This window comes from Andrena cerasifolii, chromosome 11, assembly GCF_050908995.1.
Source record: "Andrena cerasifolii isolate SP2316 chromosome 11, iyAndCera1_principal, whole genome shotgun sequence".
NCBI lineage: Eukaryota > Metazoa > Arthropoda > Insecta > Hymenoptera > Andrenidae > Andrena > Andrena cerasifolii.
The window spans coordinates 7510371-7531018 of record NC_135128.1 but is presented as its reverse complement, the minus strand read 5'-3'; the positions used below and the strand labels follow the sequence as shown (position 1 = coordinate 7531018).

Below are 20648 nucleotides of genomic sequence, written 5' to 3'. Positions count from 1 at the left end.
TGTCTCTCCAGTTCCTCTGCTGTTAACAACGACGACGGAGCAGCAAATTGCGCGACACTGACGACGTTAAAAGTTTTCAACCAAATGCTCCAGCCGATGTCTTCTGTCTAAGAACGATCTGGGTATCTGATCCAATCGCGACCGCCGGTATTAAAAGGCTGACCAATAGTGTCTACGCTGGAGGGTCGACCCGACCCGTCAATTGGAACCACTCAGTGCTGATGAGCAAAATGTGACTCGGTTTACCTCGTACAATCGTCCCGTATTTGGTCACGTACTGGATTCGAATTCTGATTAATACCTGACCTGGTCCGGCTTCTTATCCGCGCCGAAATACCGCGCGCGACCTCCTCGAGCCCTGAGCAGAGTTTTTCCACCGATTTCGAAGATCCTTGCGCCGATTGATATCTAAGAGAAGACGTTCGCGTCTACTTGACGAGCAATCGCGTCGTAAAAGCTATCTGTTTGCAGTTCACGTGGATTAATTATTATGGAGACGTTATCTTTGGCACTGCGCGCTTCCGTCGAGGTGGTTCTCAGCGGGAGTCCAACAGTCGAACCTTCTTCCTCCGGTGTGACGAACGTCGGTCGTGAAAAGAGACGGCGCTGATGCGTTTCCGGGTTACGTTATTGGTGCCACGTGCCTGTGCGGTTCAACGAAGGACGTGGAACAACTGCTACTCGTTACTGCAGCCTCTCGATGGCTCGCTAAGGTGTGTTTGAACAGAAATTCTAGCCCGTTTGCGGTGGTGTCGCGCGGCGCGATCTACCGTGCACTCTTTTTTCGCTGAACGAACTCCCAGGCTCCTCCCTGCTAGTAATCCTCGTCGCTAATCGTCGCCTCGAGAAATTCGACGGGCTTAAGTTATACCGTGGACAGTAGCAGAACCTGCAACAACAAAATCAGTGTAGGTCTACGGAGCAGGTTGGCCGGAACGACTACTTAGGGAATTTCCAGCAAATCAATTTTATTTACAAGCAATTCATTCAAGCAAATTGTTACAGAGTGGGATCTTTTTTTACGGGAATGGGACATCGAGGCGCCACTCATCCCGCCCCCTAGTCTCGCTTCCTATACATAATTCTCTTCGCCAGCGCTCCCGTACAAGCGTTGATCAGCCGTTCTCTGCGTCCACATCCGTTCGGCAAAGCTGTACGGCTGAACGGGGTTAGACGTCTGAAGTTTCGCTGATTGAAGTTAATCCGCGAGGTCATTGTTATACGCGCTACTCGTTTCCACACAAATTAAACCGTCCGTGTCTTGTACAGGAAAGATCGCAGACTCGAGGAGCATCAGCGTTCCAACGACGCTGGTAGGATTCCTCCGCCGTGGAAAGGAGCTCCGTAGGAAGCGCGCCGACGACGTTTCGAGCGATCTGCGAAGAGATCAACGACCATCCCCGCATCGCAAGAATTGTTCGGCGACCTTGTTTGGTCACCGCGCAGGATGCGTCTTCATTCGTTGCTCGTTTAGACGACCGCATTTCGGCTCGCAACCGCCGACACTTTTCGGACGTGACGATCGACCCGCGTGGATGTTGGAATTGCTCTCGGTGTCATCGATTCGGTCACCGTCCCTCGAGATGGCAATGGCCGAGAGCCCGGCGTCGCTCACTTGGCCGAGCGACCGGCCGAATTTTTTACCACGACCGCCCAGTGCAACGCTCGGTGACCGAGCCGTTTAACGAGGCGCGCGCCTTCGGGCATTTCGTTTCCCTGACAGAGGGTGGGCATTTTCTACCTCTGACGCAACGTCTTTAAACATTCTACTTAATTAACCGCGCGCAGTTTGCCCGTCCCTCGAGCGCGGATTACGTGCCAAGAATTTCGAATTTGTCGCTCGGGCGGTCGTGAAACGCCGAGACCGTGGCAATGTTTAATTGGGTCTAATTCGAACGGTACCAGGGCAAACGAATTCACGAAAACGATTTTCATGATCCCCGAGGGGCGTTGTGTAACCGCGGCTGCCGGCTAGCCGCGCGGGCGAAGGAACGGTGATAGACACGGACGCCACATCTCTATTTCTGCAAATTATACTAAGACGCCAAGGTCGTTTGCACATGGTGCTCGGTAATAGAGGGACGCACGTTCGAACCACGTGTAAGATCTTCTGCGCCGCTTGGCTTCTGATTGAAATCATAAACCGGTCGTTACATGGACGTTACAGCATCGCCGCGCGCTCCGACGCGAAGCTTTCGCAGATGCCGTTAATGGGGAATCGATAAATCATGAATATCAGTCGGTTGGTTGCATTGAAACGATCCAGGGAACCTGTTTCGTCATTCCTTTAATTCCGCAGAAAATACAAGCATGGTCTTCGGCCGCGGAACGGTCATCGATAAATCACTCGGTGACTTCTCAGATACACGCGTGATCCTCTGCCCCGCCGAGTCGCTCGTTATTAGAAAATTATCATCAATTGTCACGAAGGCGTAGCGTGAGTCAATCCACATTTCTGTGCTCGATTTCTCGCGACGCCTCTTGGCATTCTCGTTCCAGGATCCCGCTCCACACTTGGTACCGATGATTCAATCCTGGGACCGCGTGCAGAATAGTTCTCGACCCCAGCACTCCACTGTCCTCATTAGGTGTACCGTAGAATATCCTCGAGACCCTGGAATGGACGAGGGCCATGGCGCAAAGAGGACACGGCTCCCTCAGCAGGAACGTCCAGTATCCTGTGCACAAGTAAGGTCCGGATTTCTCTGCCTCAGCGTTCTCTGAATCCAACGGTCTCGCATCGTTATTCCTTCGCCCTTTCCGAGGTATAGTCGATTTAAGAGTTTCCTCCTTTGGGAGACTCAGTTTAGCCAACGATTCTGGATAACAGAAAGGAGCATCCTCGATGTACCTCCTCTTGATCCTCCTTTCCCTCGTTGCATAGTCTCTCTCCTCCTTTTCAGTGGGATCCGACGTTTCTGACACCGCATCATTTTTCTCAAGGTTCTCGTGTAATTCCCAAGCACCACCACCTTGAAGTCTAGCCACCAGGTCCACCGCCAGCATAGCTGCGTGCCACATGGGGTGCTGATCGATCTTCGAGGCGGCGATCGCGAGAATCCTTCCGTCTTCTGGATCAACGATCACCGCGCTACCGTTGCAATTCCCATTGCCAACAGCTTCCAGCCTACCTGCTTCTACCGCGACGCTCATGTACCTTTCTATTAGCTCAAGCTGATGCTCCGTGAAAATGGACCCATCGACAAGACATTCCACGTTCGGGTCCGGGTGGAAATTCAAGGGCCAAACCTTGGACGCTCGCGCCCACTGTGCCTTCGTCTTCGCTGCTCTGGCTGGTACTTTCACTATCTGAAACTCGTCTTCTAGCAAAGCTAGGTCAAATTCTCTCTCTTTCAAGGCTGTCTTCAATCTATCTTCGGTTAAAGCGCTGTCTTCTGATGGTTCCTCCGTTTTCGGTGCTAATTCTGGGGAGTTGAGCGGTGCCAATAGCAGCTTGTTCGAAGAGCAACGTTTCAAGTGATTGAACCCTGGCAGAACAGAGGATATCCTCTGTATCGCTGTGGAGGTATCCTTTTTCTGCCTCAGCAGACCCACGTAAACGTCCTCCAGCGGCGGATCGTCGGTGAATTCGGAGCTTAAAATCGGCCTCGCTATCCAGCTTCTAGCCACGGCTCCCAATTCTCTCTCCTTGGCGCGTTTCGGCGAGGTGATCGCCATCTCCCCTGAAAAGACGGTGCCTTCACTTTACGTCCCATCATCTTCATCGATTCATCTTCATTCGACGGTGTCTTATAGACCGTCCCTGGACTTTCGGAAACCCGATCGCTACTCAACCGAGTGTGATTACGCCGGCTGCATCGGAGATACCGTCGCGATGCGGCGCCGATATCCGTGCAGCGTGATTCTTGTACCGCGTGGTCGTTAAGAGGCTCGATAATGCGCGGCAGCTTGGAGCGACGGCGAAAGTTGTCTGTCAACAGGCTGCTGGGGACACTTGCCCGCGCGCGTGCAGAAGAGGAAGCGCGGCGAAAAGCGGCGGAAGAGCATCCGCGACGAATGGCGCGCTTCGTGGGAGAGAAGTCGGCTGGTGGCAGTGCACTTGGTTACGACTTGCAGGAGGAGAAGCGATTTTAAATTGCTGTCAAGTTGGGCCACGGTCGGATCGATTGTCAGAGTTAGGCGCAATTGTACGACGCCGGTCCGCGGGACAGAAGGAACACCGTCTTTGTTGCCACGCCGCTGATGCCGCGAATCGCTTTTCAATTAAAATCAAAAACCATCGTCATTGCCTCGGTGCCTGCGGGTCGCGCGGGTCACACTTCTACGGAATCCCATTTTCCCGTGGGTTCCTTGGCCACCCAACAACTGGTCACGCGAGCAGCAGTGATTCCGAGGTTCTTCGTGACCCATAAAACACGCGGGTGGAATTTTATTACGGTTTAGAGCGCGTTGGGAGTGAGATAGGAAATTCTGCGATTCAAGAAAATCAGTAAGCGCCGGAGATAATGTTTATCGAGACGTTGCTGTGTAACGGCCTCTGGAAAGCGAATCCATTTCTGCGAATCTGAGGGGGTGGTTCGTAGGACGCGTGTAATCGATCGAATCGAAGAATAAGTGGGAAGGATGATGGAAGAAATTGATAAATATTGCGGGAATTGTGGGTCGCGGTTGTTTGACTTTTGTAGAGATGGGAAAAGGGGCTTTTGTTTGTAGAGGAAATGCTTATTGGCCGATGCTGGTTAGGAAGTCACATCTTAGAGCGTATTAACAATCAGCGGGAGGAAAATATGCCACGGTCGGATGATTCGTGAATGGATAAATGAGTGGACAGGGCAGATTAAATTATAAAACGTTCATAGCGTAATGGCATATCGCGAATACGAGGTTATTGTTAAAGTTGGTCATTACGGGGATGATAATTTTATTATGCATCGCGGTGAAAGAACGGGAGCGAACGAGGAGGGCTGTGTCGAAATATCCCGAGAGGGGGCTATGAATACGCGGCTCTGAGATTTGTGAATAAAAATCTTACATAAACAGTCTGAAAGTTGACGCAGATAAGAGATGGAACAACGCAGCAGCTTTCGCAATAACTTATTCTTCTGATTTTACACGAATAAACCCTCGAGTCATTGTGTTAATCAACGCTGCGGATTGTTTCTTAACATTTTATCGTCGGGTCACGGAACATGCCTGGACATTATCTGGTCTACGGATTACTCTGTGCTTTCAATTCTCATAAAAACGTTTCTGTACTGTGCACGAAATTATTATCAAGCACCACTGCCCATATAAATAGAATCCGTCTACTATTTCGCGATATTAACAGAGAGAGCCTGCAAGCGAGAAACGATCGAGGATAAATCGTTAAGTTCGTCAGAAGCGATTTTAAATGGCGCGCCGCGACCGTCAACGGTCGAGAGGGAAGTCAAATTTCGCGCTGCGTTACGTCGACCAAGATGGTGGTGGCACACTCGTGCGAAGCGTGTTCCTTATATAACCGAAAAGGAACAACAAGCGGGTTTCGAGTGACGCAGAACACGCGAACGTAAACTCGCCAGGCGAACGTGCTCGACGAGGGACACGATCGACACCACCGATCCGAAACGCCGAACCAGTTCAAATCGGGCGGGAACTCCCGGTCCCCCTGGTTCGGGGCGTTCCGTCTTTTCAATGGGTCCTGTTCACGCGCCAATATGTCTTCCCTGGCCTTGAAACGAGACGTGACACGCGTGTCCCGCATCTTGTCAAACAAAACAAACGGACGCGATCGTGTGGTAACGTCCCGTGACACGATCGAACGTCGATGGCCAGTGACACACGGAGCACACGTGTTCGCACGTTCTACCAGCAACACCGAGAACGATGGGAATTCTCTTACCTGCTGCTGTGAGAACGCACGAGAGTTTCCAAACGCCTGGCCCCTCTTCACCCGTTCCTACTTCCCAGACACGAAACGGACGAAACCCGTGCCACGCTGTCAGCCACGCCTCGGTAAATCCTTGGAAACTTTGCACTCGGGATTCACGACGCACGCCCGATTACCACGGAAAACGCACGTGAAGATATCCGCGGAGATGGACGTTTACAGGAGGTCGACTTATACCTTTCGTGATTGCGAGTTATTGGCGCCACAGGCGCGCCCTGGCGGCGGGCAGCGGAAGCTCGCGGCTGGAGGAAGGGAAACACGTCCGCGGCACGATCGCTTTTTCGCTTCCTTTTTTCCGTTTCTCAACAGTTTCCCGTCCCGGTGACGAGTTTCCGCGGAAACCAGCCGATTCCTCGGCCGATACTGAGCCGCTGCGAATTCCCCGAATCGCTTGACACGACGAATGCACGCAAGGAAGTGTGTAAGTAACCTACACTCGGGCTTCCTCGAGTCTCTTGCCAAACAAACACGCCGGATTACGCGGGATAATCTTTCGATCGATGTATCCTGCCTTTTAACGATAATTTACGTGGGCCAGTGCCGTGGACCGATTGCCAGGGCTTTCTGACGCTTCAAATTAAACGCTTTAAGAAACAGAAAGATAGTTTATTACGCATAGTGAATATTTACAGTGGGCAGGAACGGTCGCACGGTTCCCGCGTGAATTTTCGTTGTCGATAAGCAGTCGTGACGTATATGTTTCGCTGTTCCAATATAGCAATCGGCGTTGTCAAGAGCTGAAGCCGCGGTTTGTCAACGTTTGTACACGGCGATGCTCCACGGGGACTGGTTTGATCGAGCGACAGACGCATTCATCCAAATCGTCGAAGCAACGTGAGTTCTTCTTTTAAATAACAGTGGCCATCTTGAGGCCGACACTTGACTGTCCTCGTGAAAACTTTTATGCTCCTGTTAACCGTTATTACGATTATTTAACGAGACGATGTCGCTTCTTCGATGCATTCAACGAAGCGCACGGTGCAGCGAGGTCATTGCTGCATACATTATGATAAATCGCGATAACGATCCGTGGGAATGAAAGTTGCTAGCCTTGCGCGGCGGGAAAGCCGCGGGAAATTGGAAAAATCGTGCGGCCAGGGGGATTCGGTATCCAACGATTTACGTAATGGTATTAATTTATAAATCAAACGATGCACGCGTTGGGGAAGCTGTCTGAACTCGTTCAGATTAATCGAATCGTTCTACGCCCCGGTGGATCGTACGATTTGCTGCCGTCGCGAGTTCGCAGCAACGGGATTCTTTTACGTTTTACGTAAAGTTCGCGTACGTCTCGAAGTACTGCAGGTATGTTATCGCTGCGTCGTATAAATATTCCATCTGTTCCTGAAACAGAAGAGAAGATTCACTGTTTATGCAAACGCAAAATTCAGATATCAAAAGTTCGTAATCCTCGGAAAATACCACGAAGCTTATCAATATTTCGGCGGCATTAGGGCCTTCTTATAATATTTCAACCCTCTAGTGTCCAGATACCCCAAGAAAACGTTATCAGGAAACTTTCCCGAAATTATTTACTATCGATTTTTGTGACCTATACGTCACACTGGGCGTTAAGGGGTTAAAGTACGCGTATCAGACTCAGTGGCGCACCCAGAGGAGGGCCAAGGGCCCCTGGAGGAAAAAGGAAAAAGCAGATTAATGTAACCACAACTGAAGTAATTCAAGAGCTTTGTAAAAAGAAAAGAAACTTGGATTTTATTCTTGAAATTAATTTTTATAATTACCTAATGAATTTTATTGAACTCGGCTCCCCCGAAGATTAAATCCTGAGTACGCCACTGATAAGACCCGAAGGTGCCGTGGTATCTGCCGAGGGTTAATACAGTACCTCATTCAAATCCGATGAAACTTACCAAAGATTGAACGAAATCGGGCCTCGATCTCCTAATCGCGCGAATTGCCAGGCAAACGTCGCACTCCCTTTCCACGGCCATTCTCTCGAGAAGAAAGCTTAAGGCTACGTAAAGTCCGCAGCCGGTTACGCCGTCGCTAATTGAAAACAGAAACATTTCAGCGTGTTTCGCAATAGCCGCGCGATCTGTACAAAGATATTTCTGGAAATTCGGTGTGGTCTCACTGGCATAGCACCACGGTCGGCCCGTCTCCCCTCGAAATCCTCTCCGCGGCTTGCCACAGCGTCACCAGCGTCATCGTCGATGGTGGGTCTTGGTTCCTGCCAGCTTTCCATTCCGCGGAGCATAAAATTGTTACCTGCTGCTCAGCGGCGGGCTTCTGAAACAGTGCGCCAATCATCGCCCGTCGCTCCGTGCCGATTTCCTTCGACTCACCTCTGAATTATCGACCAGTATCAGTTTCTGCGATGTATAATGCTCCAATTCGACAGTCTCCTTTTCCCTGATGCTTATGTATGGCGCTGGCTTGAATTCCTCGCTCGGAACAATGGGGCAACAGGTCTAGAAATAATTATTCCGAATGGCAGCTTAATCAGTTCATGGAAACGCGATTCAGGCAGGCTGATCAAACACCAACCGCGTCATTCGGGTCGTGCGGTTGAAGCAGGACGATTAATTCTACTTTATACTCGGCGATCATCCTCCAGAAGTCGCTGAACGTCGCAGGCAACGGCAACTGCGTCGCTATGTACTGCTTCTGCAACCTCGCACTGTCCACGTAAACAGCGGATATGTAATCGCTGTCCTCATCTGTCGGTGGGTATCGTTTTAAGTACACTCTGCTGACTTTCGCTGCAAAGGAATCGTTGCGTTATTGCAGCCAGGAGCCAGGGGGACGACGGGAAAGCACAGGGGAATAGTTCTGAACCTGAAACCAATTCTGGGAATCTGTGTTTGGCAAGGTTGCACTTCGAAAGAGTGGCTAGGCCGGTCGGCGATAGAAGCGCCTCGTCTTGCCACGCTGTCTTCTTCAAACTGTAATTTTATTTATCTTATTTAGCATCTGATACTAATTGCAAGCGACGAATCAGAGTTACCTCTGCTGCTGCAACACCAATTGTTTTTTAAGCGCCTTGATCTTCAACGGCAGGACCTTGTCGCAAGACAGCGACGTTGGGACAGAGAGTAGACACTCGACCAGGGTCAAGTGAGCTAGCAGATACTGTTGCACAGTGTCCACCGTGTTGGCCCTTTGGCTTCTGATCGCCTTCATTTCAGCGAACACGTCGACCACCTGAAGATATTTCTCAAAAATATCGCACCGCCCCCTGGCACTGTGGAGTGTTTTTCAAATATATCTCACCCCTTCTGCTGCGGCTCGCCGCAGGCAAATGTCGCACAGAATGATGGTTCCGGTCCTGCCGACCCCTGCGCTGCAGTGGACCACCACAGGTCCATTTCCGGGTGACGTTGCCAACAGCTTCTTCAAATACGTCACCACAGAATGCGTGGACAGGGGCACTCCGTGATCTGGCCAGGCAGTGAAATGCAGATGCTCGATCTGATTTTTAATCATTCAGTAAATAATCATTTCCTGAAATTTCTATTGTTTTTAAAGAGTTTCGTTGCCCTTACCTTTCGAGTTTCGTCCCCGCGCGTCGCGTGCAAGGTGCGAAACGTGTAATTCGCGAACACATTGTGTTTAGCGTTCGAGATCACCACATCGCCGTATTTCTCCTTCTTCCCAATGTCGGGCCAATATTGCTCGCACTTTATCTACGGACATTTCATTCTTCGTTTACTTATCTATCGGAATGGTTAGTATCTCGGTTCTCAGACGAATCTACCTTCCCTCCTTCGATTGTGTTTGCTAGCATGCAAACCACAAGGGTTCCCTCCTCCCAGATCATCCTCCAGAAGTCGATGACCGTGCTCGGCTTTGGTCCTTGCGTGGCTATGTAACACTTCTCCTTTTTGTAGCCCTTTATCAATGAGATTTCAACATATTGGGTGTTTAGTATTTACGAAGCTACTAGCTTTACTATCCGGCTTCCTCGGAATTTAGATTCTGATTTTTTTTGTGAAAATAGTCACATTCGCCTGGATTGGCCAGGCATAAAAAGCTGAGGCACATTCCGTACCCCGGATTTTGTCGTTTAGTTTTTAGGCGACAGACAAACAAACAAACATACCTATAAGCTTTCTGCTTTATCAGAAAGGATCTTAAGTATTAAAGAAAGAATCTCAAATATTAAGAATGTTAATAGATTCTTCGTGGGATCAATTCTGCTTACCTTGATGTAATTAGCGTTGATGTAATCCGAGTGGGGATCATCCGGAAGCGTCTTCAGTATCACGCGATTCTCATCGTCTAAAAAGCATCGATGATTCATTAGCTGTTAATCGAGAATATCATTGCACGTCCTAAAGCGGTAGAGAAGAATTTTACGCACAAGCTACGAGATTTGCGTATCGATTCTTCGGCTTGTTCTGCGGCAGCTGTCCATAATCCCAAGGTTTCGTCTGGCCCCTCGGCAGTGTCTTTCGAATAATTGAAAAGGAATCATGGAGCTTGCATACAATATAAATCATTCAGGATACCGAAACGCTTACATTGTACTGCTTATGCAGCAGCCCAGAATCGAGCGCTCGCTTCACGTAATCCTCGAAATCCTTCACTTGCACCGGGGTAGCTGCTTCTTCGCTCTGATTAACACCGTTTGCGAGTACGGCTCCATCATTCAAAGGCGTGCTCGTTGGCGACAATGTCTCTTTACCAGGCAAATTCAACGTCGTGGTGAGTGTTTGCTTCGAGCAGGGTGGAATTGGCTTTTCCCCCAGGTTTTCCGTGTTGGTCACCGAGTCCATTTCTTCGTTAAAAACGATCTCGTTCAAAGATCTCCTTTTCCGCCTATGAAGAAAACACAACAGTCACGGTGCAATCAAATTAGTTAATTACACTTAGGCGTACCTTCGATAAATATAGTAGAGGGCTGCCACAGCGACGACAAATATCGCAACAGGAATGATCCACGCTTCGTGCCGGCTCGGTATCTCGTTAATACGAATCGATGCCGCGCTCGCCACCACAATCTGATCGTTCGCCGATCCTCCATCAGTTTGCACAATGATCATTATTTCGTACGACTCTCCTGGCTTTAGCGGGCAATTCGTGCCGCCGTTGTACTGCTCCTTATCGCCCACGGTGAACGTCTTGCCAGCGAACTTACTCGTCTGTGATGGCGGAGACAGTTCGTTAAAGAGTTCCATAAAGAGGACCTTCGAATTCAATTTCCAAAGATACTTACTGGGAATGTGGCAGCAAGCCAGTTAATCTCGTGCTCCTTGATTCCCACTTTCTCCTGGAGACGAGGGCTCAGTAACGCGGGGTGCTCGCAAGTTCGTGGTCCCTTTACGATCACGTTCATCAAGCTGTTTCTGGTATCGTTCAGAACATTTGGGATGTGCAAGGAGATAGTCGAATCGTCGATGCTCGCGTCCGACGTTAGTTCCTTCTCGAATGCTATCGCCAGTGGTGTCTGCACGTTTGCAACCCTCTTGGCGCCGCGTAAGTCCGCGTTGGTCGCGGGAAAAATGGAAATTCTGTAATCGGACGATGGCAATAAACGCAGTTGCTCGGTGTACAGAATACGGTACTCTTTGACTGGGTGTTCCACTATCACGTTTAACTGATGCTGAATTTGCACTCTGAGATTCGACGACACCATTTCCGCGACGATGATGAATTTCTTGAGATGACCACCTGTTTTCCAGGGATGGGACCACCTCACATTGACGAGTCCTTTATTGAGAGGCTCCACGGTGAAGTTTTCAGGCGCACTTGGCTTCATATTGCGAACAATCGACACGGATTCTGGTTCGCTTGGCGTTGAAACGTTTACGTTCACGGCTGATACCTAAAATATATTCGTCGTCGACTGGTCAGCTTCACCGGAACTTATTCAAGTTCTAAGGAACATGTTCGTCTACCGTAATTTTTTTAAACTGTTGTCCAGGCTGCTTAACGACCGCGCAAATGTATTTGCTCCACAAATTGCAATATTCCGTGGGATACACGTAGTGTAAGATCCTACAAGACCTGCCACAGCTGTTCACTGCATAATAACGTATTTCTCCATTGATAGGTGGGTTTGGCTCTTGCCACCGTAAGTGGACCTCCTCAGTTTTGGAATCGAATTCGAAGACTTCTAGGTTCCTTACCGGAGGCGGGGCTGTTGTAAAGAAATCTTGCTTATTAACCAAAAATGCTCCATTCAAGGAAGGTTCTTCAATGGCCCTTACCTTTTGGCGGGGTAGTGAAGGTGATCTCCTGATAACTAGACTTGTTCGTGCTTTTGTAGTCTCTAACAACGTAGATCCGTGCTTCGAACTTTTCCGCACCGTAAAGTTCCTTGTCCAGTTTAATGAAATAGGAGACAGTGTTTTTCGTAATGTTGAAACCAGCCATCAATTTGCTAACACCTTTCACGATAATTCTCGCTTTGATAGGTCCGGAAATCGTGGTGCAATCCTCTGGAGGGTTCCACGACAACGTATAATTTTGAAATGTCAAGTTGCTGTACACGGCTGTTGGCATGTCTGTGAAAGCCATAGACACGTTGTTCATACGATGAAAAATTTTAGACTATACGCAGGCACTTCTCGTTTCTTGGTAGAAACGTACCACTCTCCTTGGTGGAAAACAGAGTCCTCTCTCCTGTCCCAGGAGAAGAAGTGTGCGCTGAGATTTCTACAGTGTACCTAGCATATGGCATCAAATGTGATAATGTGGCACTGGTATGCTCAGTGAAGAGTGTTTTGACGGGATTGCTTGGTACGTCCCTCCTCAGATTGTAGCAGCCGAAGTGCGTTTGGATCTTGAAATTTTTATTAACGTATTTTCGACCATGAAACCACATGTACCTTATTAATATTCCCCTTTACCTGCCATTTGATTTCGTATTTTTGTATGATTCCACGTGGATATTCAGGGGGATCCCATTTAACTGTCGCTTCTCCGTTCGAAGTCAATTCCACCGCGACGTTTCTCACGTTTGATGGAGCTGTTAGTATCAAGGAATTAGTTAGTTAGCATTAACCACGCGTTATATTAATTTAGTAATGTTGAAAAATCAGTCTGGATCACATAATCACCTCCATCGAGGGTTCGAACCTCCCGCGAAAACAAAATCGCCGGTCCCTTGCTGACCGTGACATTGTATAATGTATACGGTGTTAATTGTGCAAATTTGTGGGGTATCTTCGGCAGCGCCCCTTTGAATATTTCACCGTGTGTTTCACTGTTTTCAAAAGTGACATCGTACAACTTGTCTGGGCACGCGTGCAAAGGCTCCTGGAAGGCAATATTCCTTGCCACTTTTTATCACCAGAATTAATCATCAACTACGTACCCTTTCTGGAATCTTCTTCAACGTCAAGGTCGTGTTCGTTGCTTCCACCTCGAAGTCGCTGGCCGCTGAAAAATATTTGTCATTACGATTCCCCAATTTCTTGGGGCATTTGCTTAAACCGATGGTAACTCACACGTGCAGGGAGTCGCGAAACTGTTCCATTCCCCGTGTATAATGGTAGCATCGTACTTCACCAATAACCTACAAGAAATTTCGTAGGAAGTGCCAGGTTCTAAGTCATCGGTGTATCCAACGAGTGTCGTAGTGTTCGTAAATATGTTCGCATAGTCTCCCAGTGAACGGGCATTCACATCTCCATCTTTCTATTACAGATATACATTCGTTCGACGGAATAAAAGAGCAATCTTGTTAATTGCACCATTCTCACCTGTATGATGAACATATAACTCAACGGAATTAATTTATATTCTCCTGCTGGAATAATCACACGAACTCTCGTTTCACTGATAAAGTCGATGGTAGGTGGTGGAGGGACGTCGATTCCTTTAAAAAAATACATAAAAATTCTTACACGATAATTTTATACAAAAGCCTCCTTACCGTTCCAACCAAGGGTTGACTGAAACTGTTAGCTTTTATAAATAGAAGTTATTTATCGAAATTTTCACTTTTAAAACATTTCTTTTCTGCTTTAAGTTAATTTTATACATTAACTACTTGCATGAAAAGAATAGTTTCTTATTTGCAGAAAAATGTATGGAATAAAAGTTTCAGTTAATAAATTGCATTTTATAACAGGTCTCTCGGAACAGAAAAGATAATAGTCATAAAATTATAGTTATTTCATAATTAATTGAAAATTTTAACAGATTCATTCGCCCCCCTGATTGAAAATTCTAATCAATTCGCTACCTGCTTTACAATACGGTGGGATGTTGTATCTTCTCACGTTGTCACAGCCAGACCTACACACTCCTGTTCTGAAGTCACAGTCGTCTCTGAAGCACCAGCCACAAGTTCGCTTGCAGTCGTGTCCATACAGGCCAACTTCGCAAGCTAAGAACAAAATCTGTTAACAAGAATCATCGTCTCGCGTTAGTACTTCCTTATCATAATCAAACGCTGTTACATATTTCGCAATCCTTGCCGACGAAACCGGATGGACACGTGCAGCCTGCTCTTTCGCAAATCACCGTATTTTTGCAATCCGGATTGGCTTTAAAATGGTCGCTGCAGCTTACAGAACAGTACGGCCCCACCTTGCCATCGGGGCAGTCGGAGTCATCTACGATAAGACAGGGTTCCTACAATATTGTTCCAGCAGACGTTTTCAAGGAAACTTTGGACCATTACCGAAGTCCACACCCAACGTGGCGTCGGGAAGCGAATCGACGACGACATTTTCGTTGTAAAAGAGCTTCTGGCATGTAACGTTTGGCCAGAAGTAATCACCGTTGCCGTAGTCTTTCGTGGCTTTCATGCTAGCGTATCTCACGGAATCTGAACAAACGAAACGCGATCGTGATCGCATCGATTGTCATCCAAGCTTTATGGAGTTATGGTAATACTTCGGGAGGTCAATTAATTTCGTTACAATTATAGATTCGCAGAGACACACCTGTTGGCGGACACGAACGAATGCTTCCAAACGCCCATAATGGGTTCCGACTGGCTCGTTCCAGTTCTGGAATCAGTTTCACTTGTACAGTCGTTTCAAGTTCGAACGAAACTGTCCTGTTGATCTGGACGTACTGCCACATGGGCAGTCCATGTGCGCCAGCCACCGTAGATCCTTTTATTACTTCTAAGCTTTCCTGCTTTCCGTTGAAAAGGTTCACCAACACCACTTCCATTTGGCATTCCGGGCACAGGCCAATTATCATCTGTACGCAGAGATACGACTGGGGCAGATAGAGTAGAGGGCTAGTCAGAGCTGCTTTTGAATCGGTGGTGTAAAGGAAAGAGTCTGAAATCGATTCACTGCGTTATGCTAGCTTTATAAATTCTAATTCCGCTCTACTTGAACCACTCACATGTGTGAAGTCGAAACAGCATCGGTTTGTTGCTCCTTAAGAACAGATGGTAATTCGCTGTTGGATATTGCATTGGTGCTTTGTTGCTGACGTACGAGAGGATCAGCTTTTCGGTATCGTAGACGGATATGTTCCCCGTGCGTTCGTTCCACGTGACGACGAAAGTTCTCCATTCGATTGGAGACAGGGGTGTGTGCTGCACCGTGGTAAATAATTAGGAATCAAGGTGCTCTAACGCGTAGAGGCTCGACGAAGAGGATATTCGAATGCAGTGGAATTTTTAAAGAAATTACAATATAGGAGGCCCTCTTTTCAGCACACGCAGGCTCAATGGGGTATGTCTCCGGGTTCGGTGTTCCTTTCGCACATTCTCTTATCGCAGATTCCGTGTTGACCCATCCACCGATGATGATCCAGTAACAAAAGCTAGACTCGTAAGTATTGCTGTCGCAGAATAGCATATGAGCGTCTGTGGATCCTCGAATAGAGACCACGAAGGCTCCAGATTTCCTCAGCGTATAAACGAGTTTGTATTGGTTCAGGATATTGAAATTCTGGTGCTCCCAGAAGCCTAGAAATTTGAATTTACGCGGGGTCGCTCGTTGATAGTTATTAAAAAATCATCAAAGTCGAACCTTCCCATCGATGATCAAATACCGGGCCCAAGGGGGTTAGCCTGGAAGTGGTTAGACTCCAACCCGTTTTATTCCACCCTAATGCGCAATTGCTGGGTGAACTTAGATCGCAATCTACTTGCCCCTTTTCATGCGCACCTAATCGCTGGAAGTCTGAAATTTATATGGACTCTAGGTGTTTTTCTCTTGAAGGGGATACCACGGACTTCTTTTAGCCTAGCGTGGCCGTTGTGGCTTCGAAGACTTACCAGTAACCTCCGCTCTATCAGAGAACGCGTAACCACTGTACTGCCAGTTTAAGTTACTGTTCCATATTAAACCGCCACCGTCGTCTTCCGACACGCACACCAACTTCCTAGTCCATTTATCCCATTCCTTCAAGACGGTTAGCCCTCCAGAAACAGCAGATGCTTGTATCACGAGCAACGTTACCGCCAAAACACTCATTATTTAATCGTGAAACTCGAGAATCATGCCTCACAAAGCCGGGAATAAAAGGTACCGATCAATTTTTATAACCGTCACCCTCGATGCAGCCTCTCCGCGTAACAGAAATCACATTTCATCGCTGCACTGTTGCAAATTGCCGCTTCGAGCATCAGCGTGCGTTTGACACGCACGAAACTTAAACTACGTGATGCTGCACGAGGCAGAGGAACTCGACTTCCTAATAGTGAATCTGTGATAAGGAGTGTATCCGGTAGTCGTGATTCAGCGACAAAATGATAGAGCATATCATGAAAAGTCACTCTTCGGAATGTTTCATATTTTTAAGCTGTGCGAATAAACGCTTCCCTGTATTCGTGGTGTAAATTCTTTATTTAAGAATCAGTAGAAAATATACACAGGGTTCTACAGTATCATCCTTTCGATGAGTACAGTGTCTTTTTACTTATCGTTAGCACGTAACATTGTACGTTTCCTTAAGCATTAGGACTTATCAATTAGACATTAGAGATTTATTTGGCTCCGTGGTAAAATTCATACACACCGCGTCGCTCGCAAAAGCGATACATTACGGCTACAGATCGCCCTCTTTCCTTAAACAACGTTGTACAATGACTCATGCAGTTGACGAAACAGCAGACTAGGATTCGGAGTTGCTCGCCACGAAAGCGCGTGCATCTGCAGTGGTTATCGGCCGACTTCCGTCGAAAATTATCTTTACGCCGCGTAACGCGTTCCGAGAACACGCAGTACGGTCTAAATTTAAGAATCAAGGCGACAGGCGAGGTATCCAAGAGTGCACCCTCCTGTGCCTGCCCAGATTGCATCTAGGTGCTAGAAGCGCCAGTAGCGCCAGAGCAGCACCCAGCAGAGAAACTCCGCACAGAGCGCCGGCTGTGACATCGTGGAGTGGAGTTCCAGGTTTGGGTGCCTTGGCAGCTAGGAGCAGAAGTCCTGCACAGCTCAGTGCCGAGAGTCCTGCGAGGCCGAGACCCGTCCAGGTCCTCCTCAATGTCCTGCATGCGCCTGCGAGGGTGCAGCATACCCCGCAGCCTGCCGCGCTGTCGTAGTAGTATCTGGAAAGGAAAAATGCTTAGCACTCGAAGCTTCGAATATAGATCCGTCGCTATTCCTTTCTCGTTCGACGGATATTTACCTCCTCCCTTGCGTCCAGGACAAATATAGCGCCAAACCGCAGGTCAATATACCCACGAGGACCAACAGCAGCGGCGCGTTCCTCCTATCGCTCTTCTCCAGACCGCTAGCCAAGGTTGTGTTCGCGTCACTGTTCGGCGGCGACAGAGGTGGGACCTGCGTGAGCCAGGGTTACAATTAGATCGCGTCATCGTTTGTCCGTGGCTGCGTCACCGCAGGGAATCTTATCCTGAAATCGTCTGTCCACTCACCACCGCGGTTCTGGCGATGAACGCGCTTTCCACGCTCTGGTACCCGTTCCTTTTCTGGCCCGAGGGCACCACCTGATACCGCGGCGAACCAGACACCATCGGCATAGATTCAGGCCCATTTTCCATGTACGCGTAACGAGGCGGTGGATCGCCGTGACCCATCGTCACAAGGTCGACGGGAGCCGTGCCTACGTAACGGAGCCTGCCGCAGTTGCTGGCTGGGCAGAGGTCCTGCTGCCGAGGCGGGTTCTCCAGCAGTGGAAGGCACCTCCGAGCTGATGACTCTTTGTTGGGGGTGGAGGTCTGGGGCCCCGGTGGGAAGCCACGGTTCTGTGGCGTTCCGTGAGGCGTGGAGCGGCTAGGGCTGAAGGTCCGACCTAGATTTGTAATGTAAGTTTAGAGCTCTCGTGCTGACTGTACTTTAGATAAGGTGAACTTATGAAGAGGATCGCGGTACAAGTGCTACTACAGGAATCTCTTAGGGGAACTAAGTGGTTCGGGGTTGTGCCACGTTGTTTGGGACACCCTGCTCACCTAGTACGTGCGACTTGGATCCAACCCTCAAGTCTTTGAGCATCCAAGACGCAATTGCGTGCATTTGCCAAAGGAGATACATACCGGTTGGGGAGCCACCTGGAGTGAGTGCTCTTCTTTGTGGCGTACCGGTTTGATTGAACGACTGCTGCCTCTTTGGGGATAGGGTCCTCTCCTCGGACCTGGATCGAGGCTTCCTGGGAGTGGTCAATATCTCGTGCAGCTTTTGCGTGGCCAGATTGTTCCTCGGGGAGACGGAGAGCTCTTGCCCGTTCCTTTCTGGCAGGGCTGGGGGATCGTCTTCTTGCAGGGGCACTCTGCTGTAACGACCTAGTAACACGCTACTGCTTAACTATCACGCTCTCAAGAAGAATACAGTAGAATCTCAAGTATCCACGTGGCGGTGATTAAAACTCCAGTTTACAACGACCGCGCCGAATGAGCTCGTTCCGTTTTATCGTGAATTTAATCTCGACTTACCTTGGGGCGTGTTAACGTGCCTGCGCACCGGGGAAACGTGTTTCGCGTGGTTCCAGGCGGCCTCCTCGTCCTGGTAATCCTGCTCACCCGGTACAACGGCGTACCTACCAGCGTTGTTCCGGCGATTTTGCATCTGCAGCTCCCTGCCGTCGTCTTGGTTGGCCGCCGGCGCGGAACGCTGTTGCACCTGCTGGTGTGGAATGAACTCGTACCTCGAGGAACCCCTCCTCTGCATCTGACCCCTCTGCTCGTCCTGCACGTACTCGTACCTTGAACTCTGATTGTACATGGCACGGTGCTCCTCCACGGGAAGGCTTCCATACCTTCGATGCGCGGGGCCTCTATTTTCTTCAAGGTAGCAGTATCTGTCTCTGACCTCGCAGCGATCGATCCCACCGCCTTCGCCGTGTCCCTGGAACGCGGGGTTGCTTTGTCCCCCGTTGCACTGCAGCTGCAGGGGCGGCGGGGGCGGTGGCAGATCGTCGGGGCCCTGAAACTGTGGTGGCGGCGGTAGCTCGCCGGAATGATCATCCGGTATGTACTCGGATTGTCGGCAGAAGGAGGGATTGGTGTAACAGTGCACCGGAGCCGGCTCGGACGTTTGAGCCATGTTTTTGTCGTTCCGTATCGTTTCGCGGATCATCCCTTCAGCTATGATTGATGCGTTTCGAACAGCCCGTTTTTGCCTCAGGCCCCACGAGACCCTATCCTGATAGTCGACGCGCGGCACTGCACGTAAATGGATGACTCTCTATTAAGACATGCACCACGCTCGTCACGCACATTTAAAGTTCGTTCCAACGCTCATCGCTCGCACAGACGGTCGTTCGAGATGAGTCGCGTTTCAGAGGTCTTCAATCTCGATTCGTGAGAATCAGGAAGGTGCTGCTGACGTACGTAGGGGTTGTCCAGGTTTCCAAAGAGAAAGTCACTGTTTGCACGGGTGGTGAGATGATCTCTCGCGTGGGATCCTCGTATTTCTTGCACATTTTCCTCAGTACTCGCTTTTCTCGGTGATCGCTAATGCCTCGGTGATATTTCTTCGAGAAATCGTCCCTCGGGCTACACCATTTTCACAGAGGCAACGATTCGGAGCACTGTCCTTAATTTCGTTCCAATACTTGCTTTCAAGCTGTCCAGAATATTGCAGAAAATGCACGTTTTTGAAGAGCAGTCGCGTCGAATTCGCCTCGGAACGCTGCCCGTTGCGGCACAGTCCAATTGCGGAACCGTGTGCGGTCCGTATGCCACGCTTGCCTCCAACAAACTGCCACACGAGTTCCCTTACGAGCAGATGCGCGAAGGGCGGTTCTTCGTGCGTTTCCAGCGAGTAAGCGTGTATATGTGCACTGCACTACCTGAGGGGTTGTCAGGGGGTTCACATAATACGGGCCTTGTGTCCCATCAGAGGGTGGGGGCCCTGTCACCTATAGTACCCTCTTTTCAACGCTTTCTATGCTACTACTACCCTCGCCAGTATGTTAAGGAATTTACACAACCGCCTTTGCGTCGCGACATTTAAAATTTAAATCCCGCTCGATATCAAGCTTCGCGATTTCGGTCGCTGCGCAGAGTCTCTTTTCTTTCTCCGCGTTTTGGGAAATGTGATTCCTATGACGCAACCTTCGAATTCTGGTGGAGTTTACTGTTCGAGTAGATTCAATAATAATTCTATCGATCTTTGCTACAGTCGCTCTGCATAATATGGAAAGCAAATTTTAGATATTGATAGTAAAACATAAATTGAGAAATGACTTTGGGGCGTTTGAAGATGCAAGACAGTAACACAGCGATTCTTCTAGTAGCATTGGTAATTTTTTGTGAAACTTTCTCCTGATTACGATGTCCCTACATTTCTTCCATCGAGAGAACTGTTTGTTATAAACGTGCTGGCACGGAGCACGGAACCTCGTCACGTGTACGGTACGAAAGAACTCGCGTCGAGGGTACTATAGACAATTTTCTGGGCAGCTGCTG

The 20648-nt window shown here is 49.0% G+C and overlaps 3 protein-coding genes across 3 annotated transcripts; all 3 read right to left on the bottom strand.

Annotated features, from left to right (window-relative positions):
* Positions 1–2442: 2442 nt before the first annotated feature.
* Positions 2443–3678, bottom strand: LOC143374641 (putative inactive tRNA-specific adenosine deaminase-like protein 3). The gene has a single exon (XM_076822918.1). It carries the CDS (start codon positions 3676–3678, stop codon positions 2443–2445), a length of 1236 nt encoding a protein of 411 aa, XP_076679033.1.
* Positions 3679–6481: 2803 nt separating this feature from the next.
* LOC143374633 (receptor-type tyrosine-protein phosphatase F) lies at positions 6482–16402 on the bottom strand. Its single transcript, XM_076822890.1, has 31 exons — positions 16053–16402; positions 15805–15957; positions 15463–15740; positions 15170–15365; positions 14755–15102; positions 14490–14636; positions 14266–14421; positions 14049–14192; positions 13564–13679; positions 13309–13498; positions 13176–13240; positions 12919–13117; positions 12709–12827; positions 12449–12641; positions 12067–12363; positions 11755–11996; positions 11073–11681; positions 10736–10998; positions 10378–10675; positions 10218–10305; positions 10059–10135; positions 9612–9746; positions 9400–9540; positions 9128–9325; positions 8862–9058; positions 8693–8799; positions 8402–8616; positions 8200–8325; positions 7989–8143; positions 7765–7900; positions 6482–7234 (listed from the first exon to the last, which is right to left on the bottom strand). Exons 1-31 carry the CDS (start codon positions 16249–16251, stop codon positions 7160–7162), a joined length of 5862 nt encoding a protein of 1953 aa, XP_076679005.1. The 5' UTR covers positions 16252–16402; the 3' UTR covers positions 6482–7159.
* A 618-nt stretch (positions 16403–17020) lies between these two features.
* Positions 17021–20432, bottom strand: LOC143374638 (uncharacterized). Its single transcript, XM_076822914.1, has 5 exons — positions 18672–20432; positions 18276–18521; positions 17658–18034; positions 17408–17562; positions 17021–17327 (listed from the first exon to the last, which is right to left on the bottom strand). Exons 1-5 carry the CDS (start codon positions 19312–19314, stop codon positions 17021–17023), a joined length of 1728 nt encoding a protein of 575 aa, XP_076679029.1. The 5' UTR covers positions 19315–20432.
* Between the last annotated feature and the right edge of the window lie 216 nt (positions 20433–20648).

What these genes read in the sequence shown, in the direction of transcription:
- LOC143374641 (XM_076822918.1), bottom strand. Translation starts at nt 3,678, where the DNA reads ATGGCGATCACCTCGCCGAAACGCGCCAAGGAGAGAGAATTGGGAGCC.
- LOC143374633 (XM_076822890.1), bottom strand. Translation starts at nt 16,251, where the DNA reads ATGAGTGTTTTGGCGGTAACGTTGCTCGTGATACAAGCATCTGCTGTT. An exon ending in TGAAGAAGATTCCAGAAAGG is followed by an intron (nt 13,118 to 13,175) that starts GTACGTAGTTGA and finishes ATTGCCTTCCAG; the next exon opens with GAGCCTTTGCACGCGTGCCC. An exon ending in ATTCCCAGAATTGGTTTCAG is followed by an intron (nt 8,617 to 8,692) that starts GTTCAGAACTAT and finishes ATTCCTTTGCAG; the next exon opens with CGAAAGTCAGCAGAGTGTAC.
- LOC143374638 (XM_076822914.1), bottom strand. Translation starts at nt 19,314, where the DNA reads ATGATCCGCGAAACGATACGGAACGACAAAAACATGGCTCAAACGTCC. An exon ending in TCCAGGTGGCTCCCCAACCG is followed by an intron (nt 18,035 to 18,275) that starts GTATGTATCTCC and finishes TTACAAATCTAG; the next exon opens with GTCGGACCTTCAGCCCTAGC. An exon ending in TCATCGCCAGAACCGCGGTG is followed by an intron (nt 17,563 to 17,657) that starts GTGAGTGGACAG and finishes TGGCTCACGCAG; the next exon opens with GTCCCACCTCTGTCGCCGCC.